Source organism: Myotis myotis, unplaced genomic scaffold, assembly GCF_014108235.1.
Source record: "Myotis myotis isolate mMyoMyo1 unplaced genomic scaffold, mMyoMyo1.p scaffold_m19_p_6, whole genome shotgun sequence".
Lineage (NCBI taxonomy): Eukaryota > Metazoa > Chordata > Mammalia > Chiroptera > Vespertilionidae > Myotis > Myotis myotis.
Genome location: NW_023416368.1, coordinates 39,675,835 through 39,691,796, shown reverse-complemented (window position 1 = coordinate 39,691,796; position 15,962 = coordinate 39,675,835). Strand labels below are relative to the sequence as shown.

Here is a 15,962-nt window from a genome sequence, read left to right as displayed (position 1 = left end):
TGTCCTCACATGGCAGAGAGAAATAGAAAGCAAGGTCTCTGGTGTTTCTTCTAAAAGGACATTAATCCCCCCATGAGGGCCACACCCACATGACCTCATGTAAACCTAATTATATCCCAAAGGCCTATGATCTAGAATTTTTTTGAAAAAGCATTGCTTAGTACTTCATTAATTCTTTTCAGAGGTCTTTGACAGGTGAATGTATTCCAAACCTTACAAAGGATTCTTTAGAATGAAGACAGTGATGCTTCTATGCACATAAATGCAGGCCACAAAATTCCCCAAGACAGTCCCAGTGTTTAATTTTTTTAAAATAACACTAAAACATAGTGAGCTCAGATTCTGAGAACAACCAACTTAGTGAATCCAATCTATAGGTTCTCTGCACCATCACTGCCTTATTTGAAAAATGAATGTCTGGTGCTTCTTTGGAAGACATTGCTCTAGAAAGCTGAGATAAGAGGATAAAGATATTACTGTCCCCTTAAGGACTTCATAATCATTGGCATGTATAAATGAAGAAGTTATATTAGATATTATATAAATCCTTCTAACTTCAGAAGTCTATGGTTCTGTGATTGTATTAGGTAGCACCTAAGTAAAGATATTTAATTCATTATTTTTTATAAAACTATCGGTATTCAGAAACTCATTACTGATACCCTCCAATAGGACACTTCTAAACAGAAAGTGGTGAACTCATACTTGTCCAATTTGCTATTTGCTGTAGGAGGAAACAGTGGCTGTAAATAATGTGGATGATGAGGTGAAGGGAATTCTTTGGATTCCCATTACCCATGCTGCCTTGCCCTTTATTTCCACAAATCATTGAGAGCTAGCCAGAGAATAGCACAGTGAAAATGTTTTATGGGCTGAGAAATATTCTTGGCTGAATTTCAAAGCTGCAGTAGGAAACAAAACCCATAAAACTGACATCCTAGGAAATCAACTCCCAGAAAAAGTTTTAAAACAAATGTGTAATCACTAACATAATGAAATGATTTTATAAAACTTTATTATCTGCTAGAGATAGGCAACATGACAATGGGGGGAAATGTTCAGCTGCAGAAAATTGAAGCTAGACTTTCCCAAAACATTAACTCTCTTTTCCCATAAGAGGTCAAGCCATTTTTCTAAATTATTCAGATTCAAAAGTCATATGGTGCCATGGACCAAAGGGACTTTATATCTTAGAACAGGCCAGCAAACTATAGCCACAGACTAAATCTGGCCAGCCGACTGTTTTCCTATTTAATCACATACTCACTTGAGCCTCTTGCACTACAGTAGCAAAGAATGAAGAGTTTCAGTAGAGAATGTATGCCCCCCGCCAAAGCCAAAAATCTGTACTAACAGAAATATCACTGCTATGTAGTCATTAGTACACTGATTTTTACTTTTCAATACTCCATACTTCACAAAAATTATATATTCATTTCCTTTTCAACTCTTCCAATAAAATAAAATGCCCTATCATCTATTCATATAATTTCTAAATTATAGACAACATCTCAATTATCCAATTTAAAATTTTCAATGTTTATTTAGTATACATTTCAAAATGTCATAAACAGTTCCAAATGGTGGGCATCTTAATATGTTTCTTAAAATCTCGCTCTCTTGCCCTAACCGGTTTGGCTCAGTGGATAGAGCGTCGGCCTGCGGACTTAGGGGTCCCAGGTTCGATTCCGGTCAGGGGCATGTGCCTTGGTTGCGGGCACATCCCCAGTAGGAGGTGTGCAGGAGGCAGCTGATCGATGTTTCTCTCTCATCGATGTTTCTAACTCTCTCTCCCTCTCCCTTCCTCTGTGTAAAAAAATCAATAAAAAATATATATATTTTTAAAAATCTCTCTCTCTCACACCTCCCATAGTCATTATTCAGGCTTGGAAGAAACCTATAAAAGATCTAAAAAGGGCTAGCCAAAGAAATACTACTCTGAACACAAGCATTTCCTATGACGATTCTATTGGTGATGTAAAACACAACCAAACTTTCATTTTTAAAGGCAAGACAGATAGAACAAGAGCAACTACCTGTCCTATGACAACAAAAAATTACCAGTTCCTAGTCAATGCTACAATAGGCCCTGCCTTGAAAAGTCAGACCTTTACTCTATATGCTACAGTACTTAGCACAAACAAAACACTAAATATTCATAGAACTCTCTTACATGTCATGAAACTATTAAAATAAAAAGAAAGTTACACACTGCCCTAACCGGTTTGGCTCGGTGGATAGAGCGTCGGCCTGCGGACTCAAGGGTCCCAGGCTCGATTCCGGTCAAGGGCATGTACCTTAGTTGTGGGCACATCCCCAGTGAGGGGTGTGTAGGAGGCAGCTGATTGATGATTCTCTCTCATCGGTGTTTCTGACTCTCTATCCCTCTCCCTTCCTCTCTGTAAAAAATCAATAAAATATATTTTAAAAAAAAAAGTTACACACTTTCCATTCCTTCTTTTGCTATTTTCTTCAGCATTTCTGTTTAATATTAAAAGTTTACTAATTTGAAAACTATGCATACCAGAAAACAAGCACTGAAGTTAGAAACTTGAAAGAAATATATAAAATAATAACATTTAGAATTTTTAATAAGTGGTTTTTGTTAGAGTTTGTTAAGCATAGCAATGTTCTTTATATAATTAGGTAATTTTTATCCAGGTATAAATACACCCAAATCTTGATAGTAAGAAGATGTTCAAAGGGCACTAAATCAGAAGACATGAGCTCTAGTCTTGTCCAGGCCACAAAGAAGTTATGTGCCTTTCTCTTAAATTTTAGGGGCTTTTGTTCCTTCTAAAGAATAAAAACTTGAACTAGATGACTTCTAAGAAATTTTCCAGCTATAAAATTTTATGATTTTATGAAAATTTTAAAACCACCATAAAAATCACATTAAAACAATTCAGAATCCTCCTTGAAAAATGTCATTTAGAGAAACAATGCCTACAAAAATTTCTTCCACAGCGCTTAGTGTCATGCATTCACCTGAAATTTGAATGTGCTGCAAAAGAGGCCACCCCATTTCCTGACCATTATTTTAAAACCCAGAGCTCTTCTCAGAATGCTGCTAAGCCTGGAATCCTCATTTACAAGGAAAGCTAGTTCAGAACTCCTTACTGTTTTCCCCAACCACTCCAAGTGGAAACCCATTCTGGCCTATTAAGTGCAGAAACAGCCATACAAGACAACAGTCATTGATACCACAGATTCTCCAATACCTCACAGAAGATACTATTTAGTCTGTCAGTTTTTGACTGAAAACTTAATCCTTTCCATTTTTTCATATAATCATCTTTTTTACATTCTAGTCATAAAACAATACCCCAAATGGTTTTTTATATAGTAGCATTAGTTTTATAAAATAGAAGAGATCATCTTCTCTTTCACACAAATAACAATACTTTCTTCTATTTCTAAAACACAAACATTTTTCATATTTAAAAATTTTGAAATCAAGATGTCTCCTGGAGTTGGTATTTCTCAGCACCATTTTATAGTTTAAAGCTGCACTTTTCTTCAGTAATGGTACATAAAATAATAACCTGTCTTTCAACCAATGGCATCTTAGATTAACTAAATGTCATAGTACCTGACACCTCCAGAATACTTTTTTCTCATTTCCAAAATGCTTCAGTTTCCTCCACTAGAATATAAACTCTGTTGGGCAGGATACATTTTTATCTCTAGCACTATATTCCTATCTATATGAAATTAGTATTATTAAAAAATCTATGCAGAAATTATAAGAAACACTAAAGTTTTTAAGCAGTTACAAAATCACAGGTACCATGGGAAACACTTTACATGTATTTAATTCCAACAACCTAGAATTTGTTGCTATTAACTCCAATTTGCAAATGAAGAAACTGTGGCTTAGAGAGGTTAAGAAAATTGCCTTAGGTCCTATTCACTGTTTTATCCCCAACGTCAAGCTTGCTGCTGAAATAGCATTCAATAAATATTTACTGAATGGGTGAATAACTGTGTGCTTGAAAGGAGTCTAACACCAGCCCAGTTAGATGAGCAGGGTCATTACTAATGTAAGTCACTGAGAAAATGCACACTAAATACAAGCTTGAAAGGTAAGTTAGTTAACTACTTAGACCTGGAGTCCTGGAATCTGTGGTGTGGTAGTCAACTCAAAAAGTGGCTCAAAGTATCTGCTCTGGAGTGGAAATATCTGAATTCAAATCCCAGCTCTGCTACTAGTGACACATGACCGAGTAAGGTATTTACACATCTAAATGTCTAAGCTGTCTCACCTGCAGAATGGAGGTGGGACTAGGACCTACACCTCCTGGGGTTTTTATGATGATCAACTTATATAAAAACCCTGGGTGTAACATCATGTCACGACCAACCGGAAGGAAGTCAGTCCTGCAGGGGTCGTCTTGGAAAGGGCTGCGCCCTCCCCCAGCTGTTTCCCAGAGGGCAAAGTTTCAGGCAGGAACCTGCCCTCAAGGCGAGGTTTCAGGCAGGAACCCACCCTCGGAGCAGAGCATGGAAGTACTGAGTCCGGCCTTCAAACCAGACCCTGATAGTAGGGAGAAGGCAGCCCCATTCCTCACAGAATCTGCTGTTGGATAGCTTGCTGTCAGTGGCCTGCCAGCCAGGAACCCCATTCACCTGCACCCCGGACCCTGACAGGAGGGAGGAGGGAGCCCCATTCCTCACAGAATCGACAGGTGGCCAGCTTGCTGTCAGGGGCCTGCCAGCTAGGAATCCTATTCACCTGCAAATCTGTATAAAGTTTTAATACATTATATTAGAGGTCGTGGTGGTACTGTTTTACCCACAGTGTCTACAGGAATTGCTGCAGATTTACTTCTCGGTGGAAGCACCTTTCATTCCCAATATAGATTACCGATTCCATTAAGTGAAATTTCAATTTCTAGACTCAATATAAAGAGTGAAGTTGCTAAAACTATTAAAAATGCCCAACTTCTCATTATTGATGAATGCACCATGGCATCCAGTCATGCTATAAATGCCATAGACAGATTACTAAGAGAAATTATGAGTCTGAATGTTGTATTTGGTGGGAAAGTTCTCCTTCTTAGAGGGGATTTTCGACAATGTCTCAGTATTGTACCGCATGCTATGTGATCTAAAGTACTGTAATGTTTGGGGATGTTTCAGAAAGTTGTCTCTTACAACAAATAAGAGATCAGAGGATTCTGCTTATAGTGGATGGTTAGTAAAACTTGGAGATGGCAAACTTAATAGTTTTTATTTAGGAATGGATATTGAAATCCCATGTGAAATGATCTGTAATGGATCTATTATTAAAGCTACCTTTGGAAATACTATATCTATAGATAATATTAAAAATATATCTAAACATGCAATTCTTTGTCCAAAAAATGAGCATGTTCAAATATTAAATGAAGAAATTTTGGATATACTCGATGGAGATTTTCACATATATTTGAGTGATGATTCCATTGATTCTACAGATGATGCTGAAAAGGAAAATTTCCCCATCGAATTTCTTAATAGCATTACTCCTTCGGGAATGCCGTGTCATAAATTAAAATTGAAAATGGGTGCAATCATCATGCAATTGAGAAATCTCAATAGTAAATGGGGTCTTTGTAATGGTACCAGATTTATTATCAAAAGATTACGACCTAACATTATCGAAGCTGAAGTATTAACAGGATCTGCAGAGGGAGAGGTTGTTCTGATTCCAAGAATTAATTTGTCCCCATCTGACACTGGCCTCCCATTTAAATTGATTCAATGACAGTTTCCGTAATGCCAGCATTTGTGATGACTATTAATAAATCACAAGGACAAACTCTAGACAGAGTAGGCATATTCCTACCCGAACCCGCTTTCACACATGGTCAGTTAGTTATATGTTGCTTTCTCTCGAGTTTGAAGAGCACGTGACATTACAGTTAAAGTTCTAAGTACTTCATCACAAGGAAAATTAGTCAAGCACTCTGAAAGTGTTTTCACTCTTAATATGGTGTACAGGGAGATATTAGAATAAGTTTAATCACTTTATCAGTCATTGTTTGCATCACTGTTGTTTTTATATCATGTTTTTGTTGTTTTCATATCATGTTTTTGTCATTTTTATATCATGCTTCTGTTGTTGTTATATCCTTTTGTTACTGTTTATTAATAAATTTATATATTATTTTCATATACATTTTACTAAGTTCCTTTTATCTCTCACACTTCTATTATAGAGAAAGGGCAAACAGCAATATTAAAATATCTCCGCTAATTATTTCCCTTTTAATGTGCACAAATTTCATGCACAGGGCTAGTAGTTTGAAGATAATACAACAAAAGGCCACACAACATGTTCTGTGACAAAGGGAGTCACTCCAAACAAAGGAAGTCACAGTTATCTGGAAGTTAATTAAGTAAACAAGATGGGCCTCTCCAGCTGGTGACTCTAAGTTCCAGAGATATGTTTCCAGTTCCAAATCTCTTCTAGTTCTGCCTGCAGTTTGGAACTACCAGGCAATCAGTTGATGAGCTTGATTCAGGATCAGTGACAGAGGAGGTTGCTCTAGGAGTCTCCAGGTAGGCCAGTGACCATGTCCTCAGTCACAGGACGCCTGGCCAAGACAATACAGTACATGGGGCTCCCCCTACTCCTCTCCACTGCTGCCTAAGACAAGTTTGACTGATGAATTATTGCCAAGTTTGCTCTCCCCACTATAACCTTGAAAAATATATAAACTTAAGGTAGCTAGAGATGCAACAGAGTACCAAAGCCAATTGTCAATTGTATAATAACCTACTTTGCATTAATACAGGGGCCTTTTGTGAGCTTTTTAAATTTTTTTAAACCTATAAAGCACTTAAAAGTCTATAGTTTCATAAGCATTAAATGAGTGTTAGCTAATATTATTAGCCCAGTAACCCCTTCCCAATCTTAGTGCTTGAATTCCTCCCTATTTTCAAAAGAGCTATGCTACTTTAACACCATTTTCAATTTTCCCAAATGTTAGGGAGATCACGGAAGCCACTTTGCAAAAGGGATCTTATATTTCCTCCAACTCCCAACATGAAATAAGAACTCCCAAAAAATCTTATTCAAAACAACCATAATTTAAATGAGTATACAGATAAAGAGAAATAAATATAACGCTTATTTATTTTTCAAGTCCCAAAGAAATTTAAATGAGGCAAAAAGGAGAAAATAGTGGTGTAATTAGACACTTTTATAAGTACATATTGAAAAAATCTGTCTGAAAGCACACCTATTTTAAAGCTAAGCAAATAGTATGTAAAATAATTGGTTTAACATGCATGGGATAGTAAGGACTGGTATGTATACTAGTACATCATAATTCTCTGCTCAATTTGTAAGACATCTTAAACTTGGAAATTAAAACCTTGATAAGAAGAAACAGCTTTCTTACACACTGCCATTCTTGGACTAGCCATATGGGTTTGATCTTAATGTTATTGTTTGAACAAATGAAAGCAATGACTATTCTATAGCCCAGTGATGGCGAACCTATTACATGCATGTCAGAGGTGACACGCAAACTCATTTTTTTGGTTGATTTTTCTTTGTTAAATGGCATTTAAATATATAAAATAAATATCAAAAATATAGATCTTTGTTTTACTATGGTTGCAAATATCAAAAAATTTCTGTATGTGACACAGCACCAGAGTTAAGTTAGGGTTTTTCAAAATGCTGACATGCCGAGCTCAAAAGGTTCACCATCACTGCTATAGCCCAGTATTATGTAGAAATGCCTCCTAGTTTGGAATTTTTTATTTTTCTCTGTTTTTCCATGTTTCCATTTCTTTAACAATGCATAAAATTGGTTTAATAGCTTGAAAATGTTACTTGGTTTAATAGCTTAAAATAGCTATTGATAGATACCTTTGTGGAGGTTTCATTTTTTGTTTTCAGGTAATAGCAATCAATTAGATAAAACAATCATTTTCTAGGCAATGTGGCCCATCAACAAATTAGGAAAAACAAACAAACAACCACCATGAAAAGAGAATATCACTCTATAAGATTCTTACAGCTATAAAAAAACAAACGCATGAGGCTCACCACAACTAAAGTACAACCAAAACGCTCAACCTTGGCCCATTAGCATTACATTTGCTTATCAATCTCATCTTTGTTTTCTGAAATGTCAAATAACTTTTGACCCCAATTCTATGTATATATAAAAGGCTAATATGCAAAGTGTCCCCTCAGGAGTTCAACCGGAAGACTGGGAGTTCAATGGCTCGCTATGATGTGCGCTGACCACCAGGGGGTGGCGCAGAATGAAGGAAGGCCCCAGTCAGCGGCCGGCAGCCGGGGAAGGAAGGCCCTGGCTGGCAGCCAAAAGGCCCTGATCAGCCCTGATCTCTGGTCAGGCCTAGGGACTCTACCCGTGCACGAATTTCATGCACGGAGCCTCTAGTTTTCTATACAAAGGAAAACTGCACAGAATTCATTTGTACTTGATTTGAAGGAGCCAGGGAAGGAGGGAAGTACACAGCACAGAATACACTGAACACTATTAAAGGAAATGATATCTGGAGGTTGCAAATCATTATTATCTCTAATACATTAGCAAAGTCCTACTGACCAAATTGCCTGCAAAAACAGGTTATTTCTGCCAAGTGCCTAGTCTGGTTTCTCACACCATTTTATTTCAAAAGCATTTTATGAGAATCTGCTACATATTCTACCTCCCATCTGGTTCACATTTAACAATGTATCCCACCCTGTTCCTTTTTAGACTCCAAAAACAGATGTCCCCAACATCACATGAATATGGCAGGTCACACTGCATCAGCTAACTTTTCTGGCTTCCTTTTCTTCTCTTGCAGTTAAGGTGAACTTGAGCTATTTGCAACCTTTTGTGTCATCTCACTTCAGAAGTAATAAAAAGGGCCCAAGTACTTTAACTCATAAAATAAAGAAGATTGGTGGGTATTTACAGGAGATCAAACAGGAAAGCAGGGCAGGCTCCCACCTAACAAGTTTCCTAATGAGTTTACATTCTCATCCGGTGAGGCAGGGTAGACTACCCAGGAAGGAAGAGAACAGCAATGCTTCTTCTTGAATTTACTCCTGAGGCTTACATGGTGCCCTCTGCCATCACTGTAATTACCATCAGGGAACTTTTATAATCAATATATATATCAGGAAGTTATGCACAGAGAATACAGATTAACATTCTCCAACATGAAGTACTTGCACATATTCCTTAAAGGACCTCTAAACATTTGTAGAGAAAAAAGTCATACTTGTAAATAGTTCTGTGATATGTATACATATATGTGTGTGTGTGTGACTATATGATTATATATTTAAAATATAAATAATTATACTCAGTGCCTGAAATTCAGGAACAAAACTATTAATACTAATTTTTATTCTACTGTACCTAATTTATATTTTTGGAAACATGATTAATTCAGAAATACTAACATCTGTGTAATAACATCTTGTATTGGAATTGAGTCCTACTGTATCATTATATTATGCTTAATTGAGCTTTTATTTATAGTTTTAATCACATATTTATAACAACTCAAATTTTGATAGTGCTAGGGATCCCTGTAGATAATAAACTATAAAAATTGCCAAAACCGGTTTGGCTCAGTGGATAGAGCATCGGCCTGCGGACTGAAGGGTCCCGGGTTCGATTCCGGTCAAGGGCATGTACCTGGGTTGTGGGCACATCCCCAGTAGGAGATGTGCAGGAGGCAGCTGATCGATGTTTCTCTCTCATCGATGTTTCTAGCTCTCTATCTCTCTCCCTTCCTCTCTGTAAAAAATCAATAAAATATATTTAAAAAAAAAAATTAATTCAAATGTCCCAAATGGATATCAACGTATGGCTTTTTTCTTAATTGTATATGAAATTATATACATGAAATAATTTAATGGGTATATGAGAAATTATATTCATGAAGTAATTTAATGGGTATAAGAGAAAATAACCACATGAATTGAAAAATGTTTTCTTTATGCCAAATGTACTAATAAATAAAATTGGTATAAGAAATGCTATTTACTCTACACTGTGATTGCTAATGTTTAACAGTAGTCCTATGAAATATTGCCTACCTGCCCCTTTCAACTGCTAAGGCATCCAGTTCATCAAAGAAAATAATGGAAGGAGCCACCGCTTTCGCTTTGCGGAAGATCTGGTGGAAAGAAAAGTGTCACGTTAGGGAAAGATCAGCAAACTCCAAAAAACTCCTGTCATTGGTTTTAGTTTGAAAACTGTTTAGAACTGAATCTATTATGTACAAGACAATCAGCCCAATCATTTTGTCTACAACCTATAATAGATGGATACACACTGCACAAAGGTAAGGCAACAATATGTATCCACAGAGGTCTGCCTGTAGAAGGTAATGTGACTAAGCAATCAAACAATCTCAGCTAAAATCCCAACTCCACCATTTCAGTAGTTGTATGACCTTCAGAGTAGATAACTTTACTTCTCTGAACTTCTATTTCTACATCTATAAAATGCAGATAATAATAAATGCCAGTCTCAGAAGATTCTTTTCAGAACTAAATAAAAAATAATAATAATGCAAAGCATTTAGTACAATGCCTAAAACATATTAAGAACTCAGTAAGTGGCAGGTATTATTAACTATAATCAACACATATTTAAAAGAAAAATCATACATGTGCAAAATCAACCATAGCTTAGCATATACAATACCCATAAACTCAAACCAAGCACCTTGTTCATGTCATTGAAGACTTTATGGGAAAGGAATAATTTATGGGACAAGAAAAATGGCCAAAACTTGGAAGGTCATTGGTTGGTTATACCACAAGTCAATCAAACTATCAACACCAGTGACTGGCCTGATAGCCATGAGTGTGACATGTGGAAATGGGTTAGAAAAAGCCCGCACAGACAGAAAGAAATCCAAACGTGTGTTACCTGAAATCTAGGCCCCCATTTTCTTGTCACAAGTATCATGACCATAAAAATACAAAACAGTTACCAAAGCATTAATATTTATAAAGATCACTTTATTTCATTTTAATTAATGATAGTGCTGTCATTATCAATTAATGTTTTATACAATTATCTTCACCTATATTTTAAAAGGAAAAAAGTAACTTAAAATGTTTTCTCAGATAAAAAGAAAGTGTTCCAATCTGTAACACTCAGGTAACTTCACAAGTGGAGACCATCCACTCCTCTGCTATTTGTGTGTTCTTGTCCTTGCTTAGCTTCTGTGAGGATAGAGGGTGCCTATGTGAGGCAGGCCCACCTCCGCTTGGGAAAGTCAAGACTTGTGGTCAAACTGCTGTTACCAAAATCCAGCACCTTGATTTTACATGAATTTAGTACATGTAGCTTCCGCAATATGAAGGAGTGGCCTATCACTTAGGCACCAGCTAAATAGGAGAATACAGTGGCATTTTCATATACTAAGCTTACTTGATTTAAAGGACTATCTAGTTTAAAGGATTTAAATCTCATTCTGAGATCATGTGTTCTTTGTAAGTATACACATGTCATTTCTAAAATAAAATGCTGGCAGTTGTTAAAAAATCTTTATTTGGCAAAATTAAAGGATGGTACTACTATGAGACTTAAAAACAAAATATTGTTGGTGGTCAAAAATGCATTTTTAAATAATAAAATAATATTTGCCTAAAGAAAAAATATACCACTAGAATTTAGATTTGAAAATTTCAAAATCTGTAACCCAAGCAAAATGGAAATCATACAGAGGACAGAAGTATGGTTCTCCTGTGCAGAGTTCCACTTTGCGGCATCATGTTCTTACCTCTCTAACAGCTCTTTCAGATTCACCAACATATTTATTCATTAATTCAGGCCCCTGCATGAGAAGAAAACATCTGTTTAGTTCTTTATAAATATAACCACGAGGAAAGAGCAAATACATACATGAAAGAAGAAAAGGGGGGGGGAATAAATAAAAATATGCTTATAATTAAATTAATTCCTTTAGCATGCTTATTCTCACTAGATGTTATTTGTGCCTCAACAAATTAAGCCATTCCATGTTCCAAAAACTTCACATCAATACAAAGGCAAAGCTGTGACAATAAACATCTTGTTCTCTGTCTACCCGTTGCCCCCATTTTCACCCTATATCAGGCACAGTGTTAGGGTTAGCTGCTAGCATGGGTACATATAGTACGGTCTGTGAGGCCCATATTTGCTCTTAAGTTAACTCTTTAAGAAAGTGATACATAAATCCCTAGAATAGATCAGATCAATGAGACTGGATAAGGTTATTTCTTTTCCAATTTTACTTACCAGATAACTATGGTGTGTCAGTCCTACCACATTCCACCTGTCTAGATACCATATGCTTCACTGATAAGGGTGATCAAGAAAACTACCAGAAGGGCCTTCAACCATGTGAGGACACAGCAAGAAGATAGCCATCTATGAACCAGGAAGTGGGATCTCACCAGACACCAAATCTGCTGGCTCCTTGATTTTGGACTTTGAGCCTCTAGAACTGTGAGGAATAAATACCCAATCTATGATATTTTTTTACAGCAACCTAAATGGACTGAGATACCATTTAAAACAGGGACTGGCAAATTTCTTCTGTAAAAGGCCAACTAGTAAATATTTTAGATTTTGGAATCCAAAAAAGGAAAGAAAAATAAAAGAAAAAGAAAACTACCAGTACCCTATACTGGCTTAGTTGAGGGTAGCATTATTTTGCCTGTTTCCATGGCTGAGATCAAGTGTTCAAGTTTACAAAACAACAGAAATAGCAAAATGCATGTAAAATATTTGTCAGGCTGTTGAATGTAGTGTGAACTAACCTGACTTATCTTTTACTGTTTCATTATTTTACACCATATCAGTCACAAATTCAAGGGCAATATTTATACCTCATACTCTTGCAATTTTGTCCCTTTAATCTACTGGGTTTCTTCCAGTCTTCCCAAGGGCTTTTTAAATGTGTCTGACACCTGCCTGTTGCTTTTGGCTATTACAATTCAAATCAAGTTTTTATAAGTTCTGAAATGTCTAGGGAAGGCAAGTTAACCTACGTGTTAACTATAGTTAAATGTTATGGAATATGCTCATAAAAACCCCAAACTCACATGAGATAGAATAACATATATGTAATATAAGTACAGGATCTTGAAAATTAATTTTAAAAAAACCAGCATCAGCACATACAGAAGGCCATTTTGGAAAAGCACTTCAAAAAATTTGAAAACAGGCATTACATACCAGGCCTTGGGCAAGTTTCTACTAAAAAGTGACAAAGGCTGACAGAGAAGGGAAGATAATTCAAGCTGTTCGTCTCAATAAGTATAATACAAACCTTCTCCATAATTCATTCACTCAGAAGAAAACAAAGAAATTTTAAGAACTTACACTGAGGACACCATGCTGACTCCAATTAAGCTAACAGTAAAGTGTACATGCCCACATGTCCACAAAAACCCTTAGTATGTTATTCCTGACTCTCTTGTCTCAATCTTCTTTACTATCTATGATCTTAAACACTGGGTCTCAACTTCCACACTCTTATCTCTAGAAATCACCATCCTCTTGAGCTACAAATCCATATTTACAATGGCTTTTGGGATCCATCTGCCATGTAGTTTTAAAGGCATCTCAGCCTGGCCAATGTGGCTCAGTGGTTGAGCATCAACCCATTAACCAAGAGGTCACTGGTTTGATTCCCAATCAGGGCACATGACCAGCAGGCTCAATCCTGGGTAGGGAGTGTGCAGGAGACAGCCGATCGATGGTGTTTCTCTCTCATTGATGTTTCTATCTCTTTATCTGTCTCCCATCCTTTCTCTCTAAAAATCAGTTAAAAACTTATTTTTTAGCCCTAGCTGGTTTGGTTCAGTGGGTAGAACGTCAGCCTGCAGAATGAGATGTTTCGGGTTCAATTCCTATCAAGGGCACATGCCCAGGCAGGTTGCAGGCTCCATCCCCAATGTGGGCCATTGACAAGGCAGTCAATCAATTACTCTCTCTCTTTGGGGATGTTTCTCTCTCTCTCTCTCTCTCTCTCTCTCTCTCTCTCTCTCTCTCTCTCTCTCTCTCCCTCCCTCCCTCCCTCCCTCCCTCTTCCTCTCTGAAATCAATAAAAATATATTAAGAAAACAAAAACAAAACAAAAATTTTTTAAAACAGTATAAAGGCATTCCCAAACTCCACATGTCTAAATCCCAATTTATTATTTGCTTCCCCACCTCCAACCATACTCCTCACATACTAACTCTTTCCAGAGTTACGGTACTTCCACCTGTCAGTCATTGGAAACAGACAAACAAAAACAAAAAAAATGCACCTCGAGTTCTCCCTTGGTTTCTCAATTTTCACATACAATTAATCATCAAGATTCTAAATATTACCCATTTCATTATGTCATTTGTTTAGTTAAGTGTCTCTCTCACTAAATTATGGGCTGACAGATAACAAGGAACCATCTAATGCATCTTTGCTTACCACTGACAATGCCTGACACAAAGAAGGTGCTTAATGTATAGATTGAAATTATTGTTGCAATGTAAAACATTCACAGATATTTTTAAATTGTTATAAATGTAAATCTGTAATATTTATTTCAACTCCAATTAAATTCTATTTAAAAAGATTGAAAAGAATAACTAGTCTCTCTCAGCTGGAATCTATGAATAAAAAAATTAAACCAACCCAATAATAAAGTTTTCTTCTCTATTATTAAATAAACTTCTTAAGAGTCTGAAAGCATTCTTCTCTTTCTAAATTTTTTTTGGTTCTCTTAGATTCCAATTGCTAAAGGTTTTGTTATTATAGTTCATATTATTGTCATTTTTTATTTTAGCCAAATGTAATAGGATGTTTTCATATCAAGACATATATTTCATATAGCAGTTTTATCAACTGATACAAATAAAAAAAACATTTTATTAACATACAGTTTTAACATATTGGTGTCTCAACTTTAATATGTCAACTTAAACAGTGTACAAAAAACTGCCAAATTTAAGTAAATCCAATCTAACTTCTATAGAAGTTTGTTATACTGACAATGGTATATTAACTACTCTATTTGTCTTAAGAATAATAGGTTACTATTCCCTAACAGCCATTCTAACAATGATAAAATTAAGTATATGTCTTTATTTACTACTGATGTTAATAACTGCCAATTTAAGTGTATGGGGCACATTATACAACATTATTGGGAGAGGTCAAGGGGATTTTTAAAGTTAAAAAATAAAAACTCTAAAGGAAATTAAATAGAAACTCAAAAGGTCTCAGACTCTAGACAAGGCCACATGACAGCAAACCTATAGAAGGAAAAGAAAGAGTTAAGGTCCACAAAAGGCACACAACTGAACACAGTTCCTGGTGAGACTCTAAATTAGAAACTGTACCCAAGGTGAAAGAAAAAATAACCAAAACTCTAAAAGAAAGTATTCTTTAGAATATGGGGTCTGGGTCTGGGGCCAGAACCAACACACATCTTTATAGGCTTCAACAGAGAACAGCAGTGAAACAGGCAAGCTCAGGGCAGCCCAAACCCAGGAGGTTCCCCAGCCAACTTCCTCACAGGGCTTTTCTTAGTAACTTTCCACTACCACCAGGAACAGAGGGATAAAGAACTGGAAAGGTCTCCTCCATTGTCCTCATGCAAGGAATCGACAATCTTCCCCATGCTTTTCCTTCCCTGCATTCCACTCATCCTGTAGGGTGCAGGACACCACTCTGAGCCGGCTTTTAATTTCAATTACATTCACTGAATGTCTATAATCTGCCCAGATCTGTGATAGTGACTTTAAAACTCTATTTATTTTTAATAGACTTTTTCTTGGGAAGAGGGGAGTTTAAAACTTAGAGAAGAATTGAGCAGACAGTATAAAGAATTCCCATATGCCCAACCTTACCTCCCACCACACACTAAGTTTTCCCATGATTAATATCATATATTAGTATGGTACATCTTTTAAGCCAATTACTAAACCAATATTGCCCTAGCCAGTG

The 15,962-nt window shown here is 36.3% G+C and overlaps 1 protein-coding gene across 5 annotated transcripts in view; it reads right to left on the bottom strand.

Annotated features, from left to right (window-relative positions):
* Nucleotides 1-15,962, bottom strand: part of SPATA5 (spermatogenesis associated 5) — a 252,906-nt gene that overhangs the window by 167,226 nt on the left and 69,718 nt on the right. For 3 of the 5 annotated variants that reach the window (XM_036312782.1, XM_036312781.1, XM_036312780.1), the window contains exons 12-13: nt 11,767-11,820; nt 10,067-10,146 (exon numbers count right to left, since the gene is read on the bottom strand). In XM_036312782.1, coding sequence (XP_036168675.1) covers nt 10,067-10,146; nt 11,767-11,820 — 134 coding nt within the window. The remainder of the gene's footprint in view (nt 1-10,066; nt 10,147-11,766; nt 11,821-15,962) is intronic. The other 2 variants (XR_004968159.1, XR_004968160.1) reach the window with 1 other exon arrangement.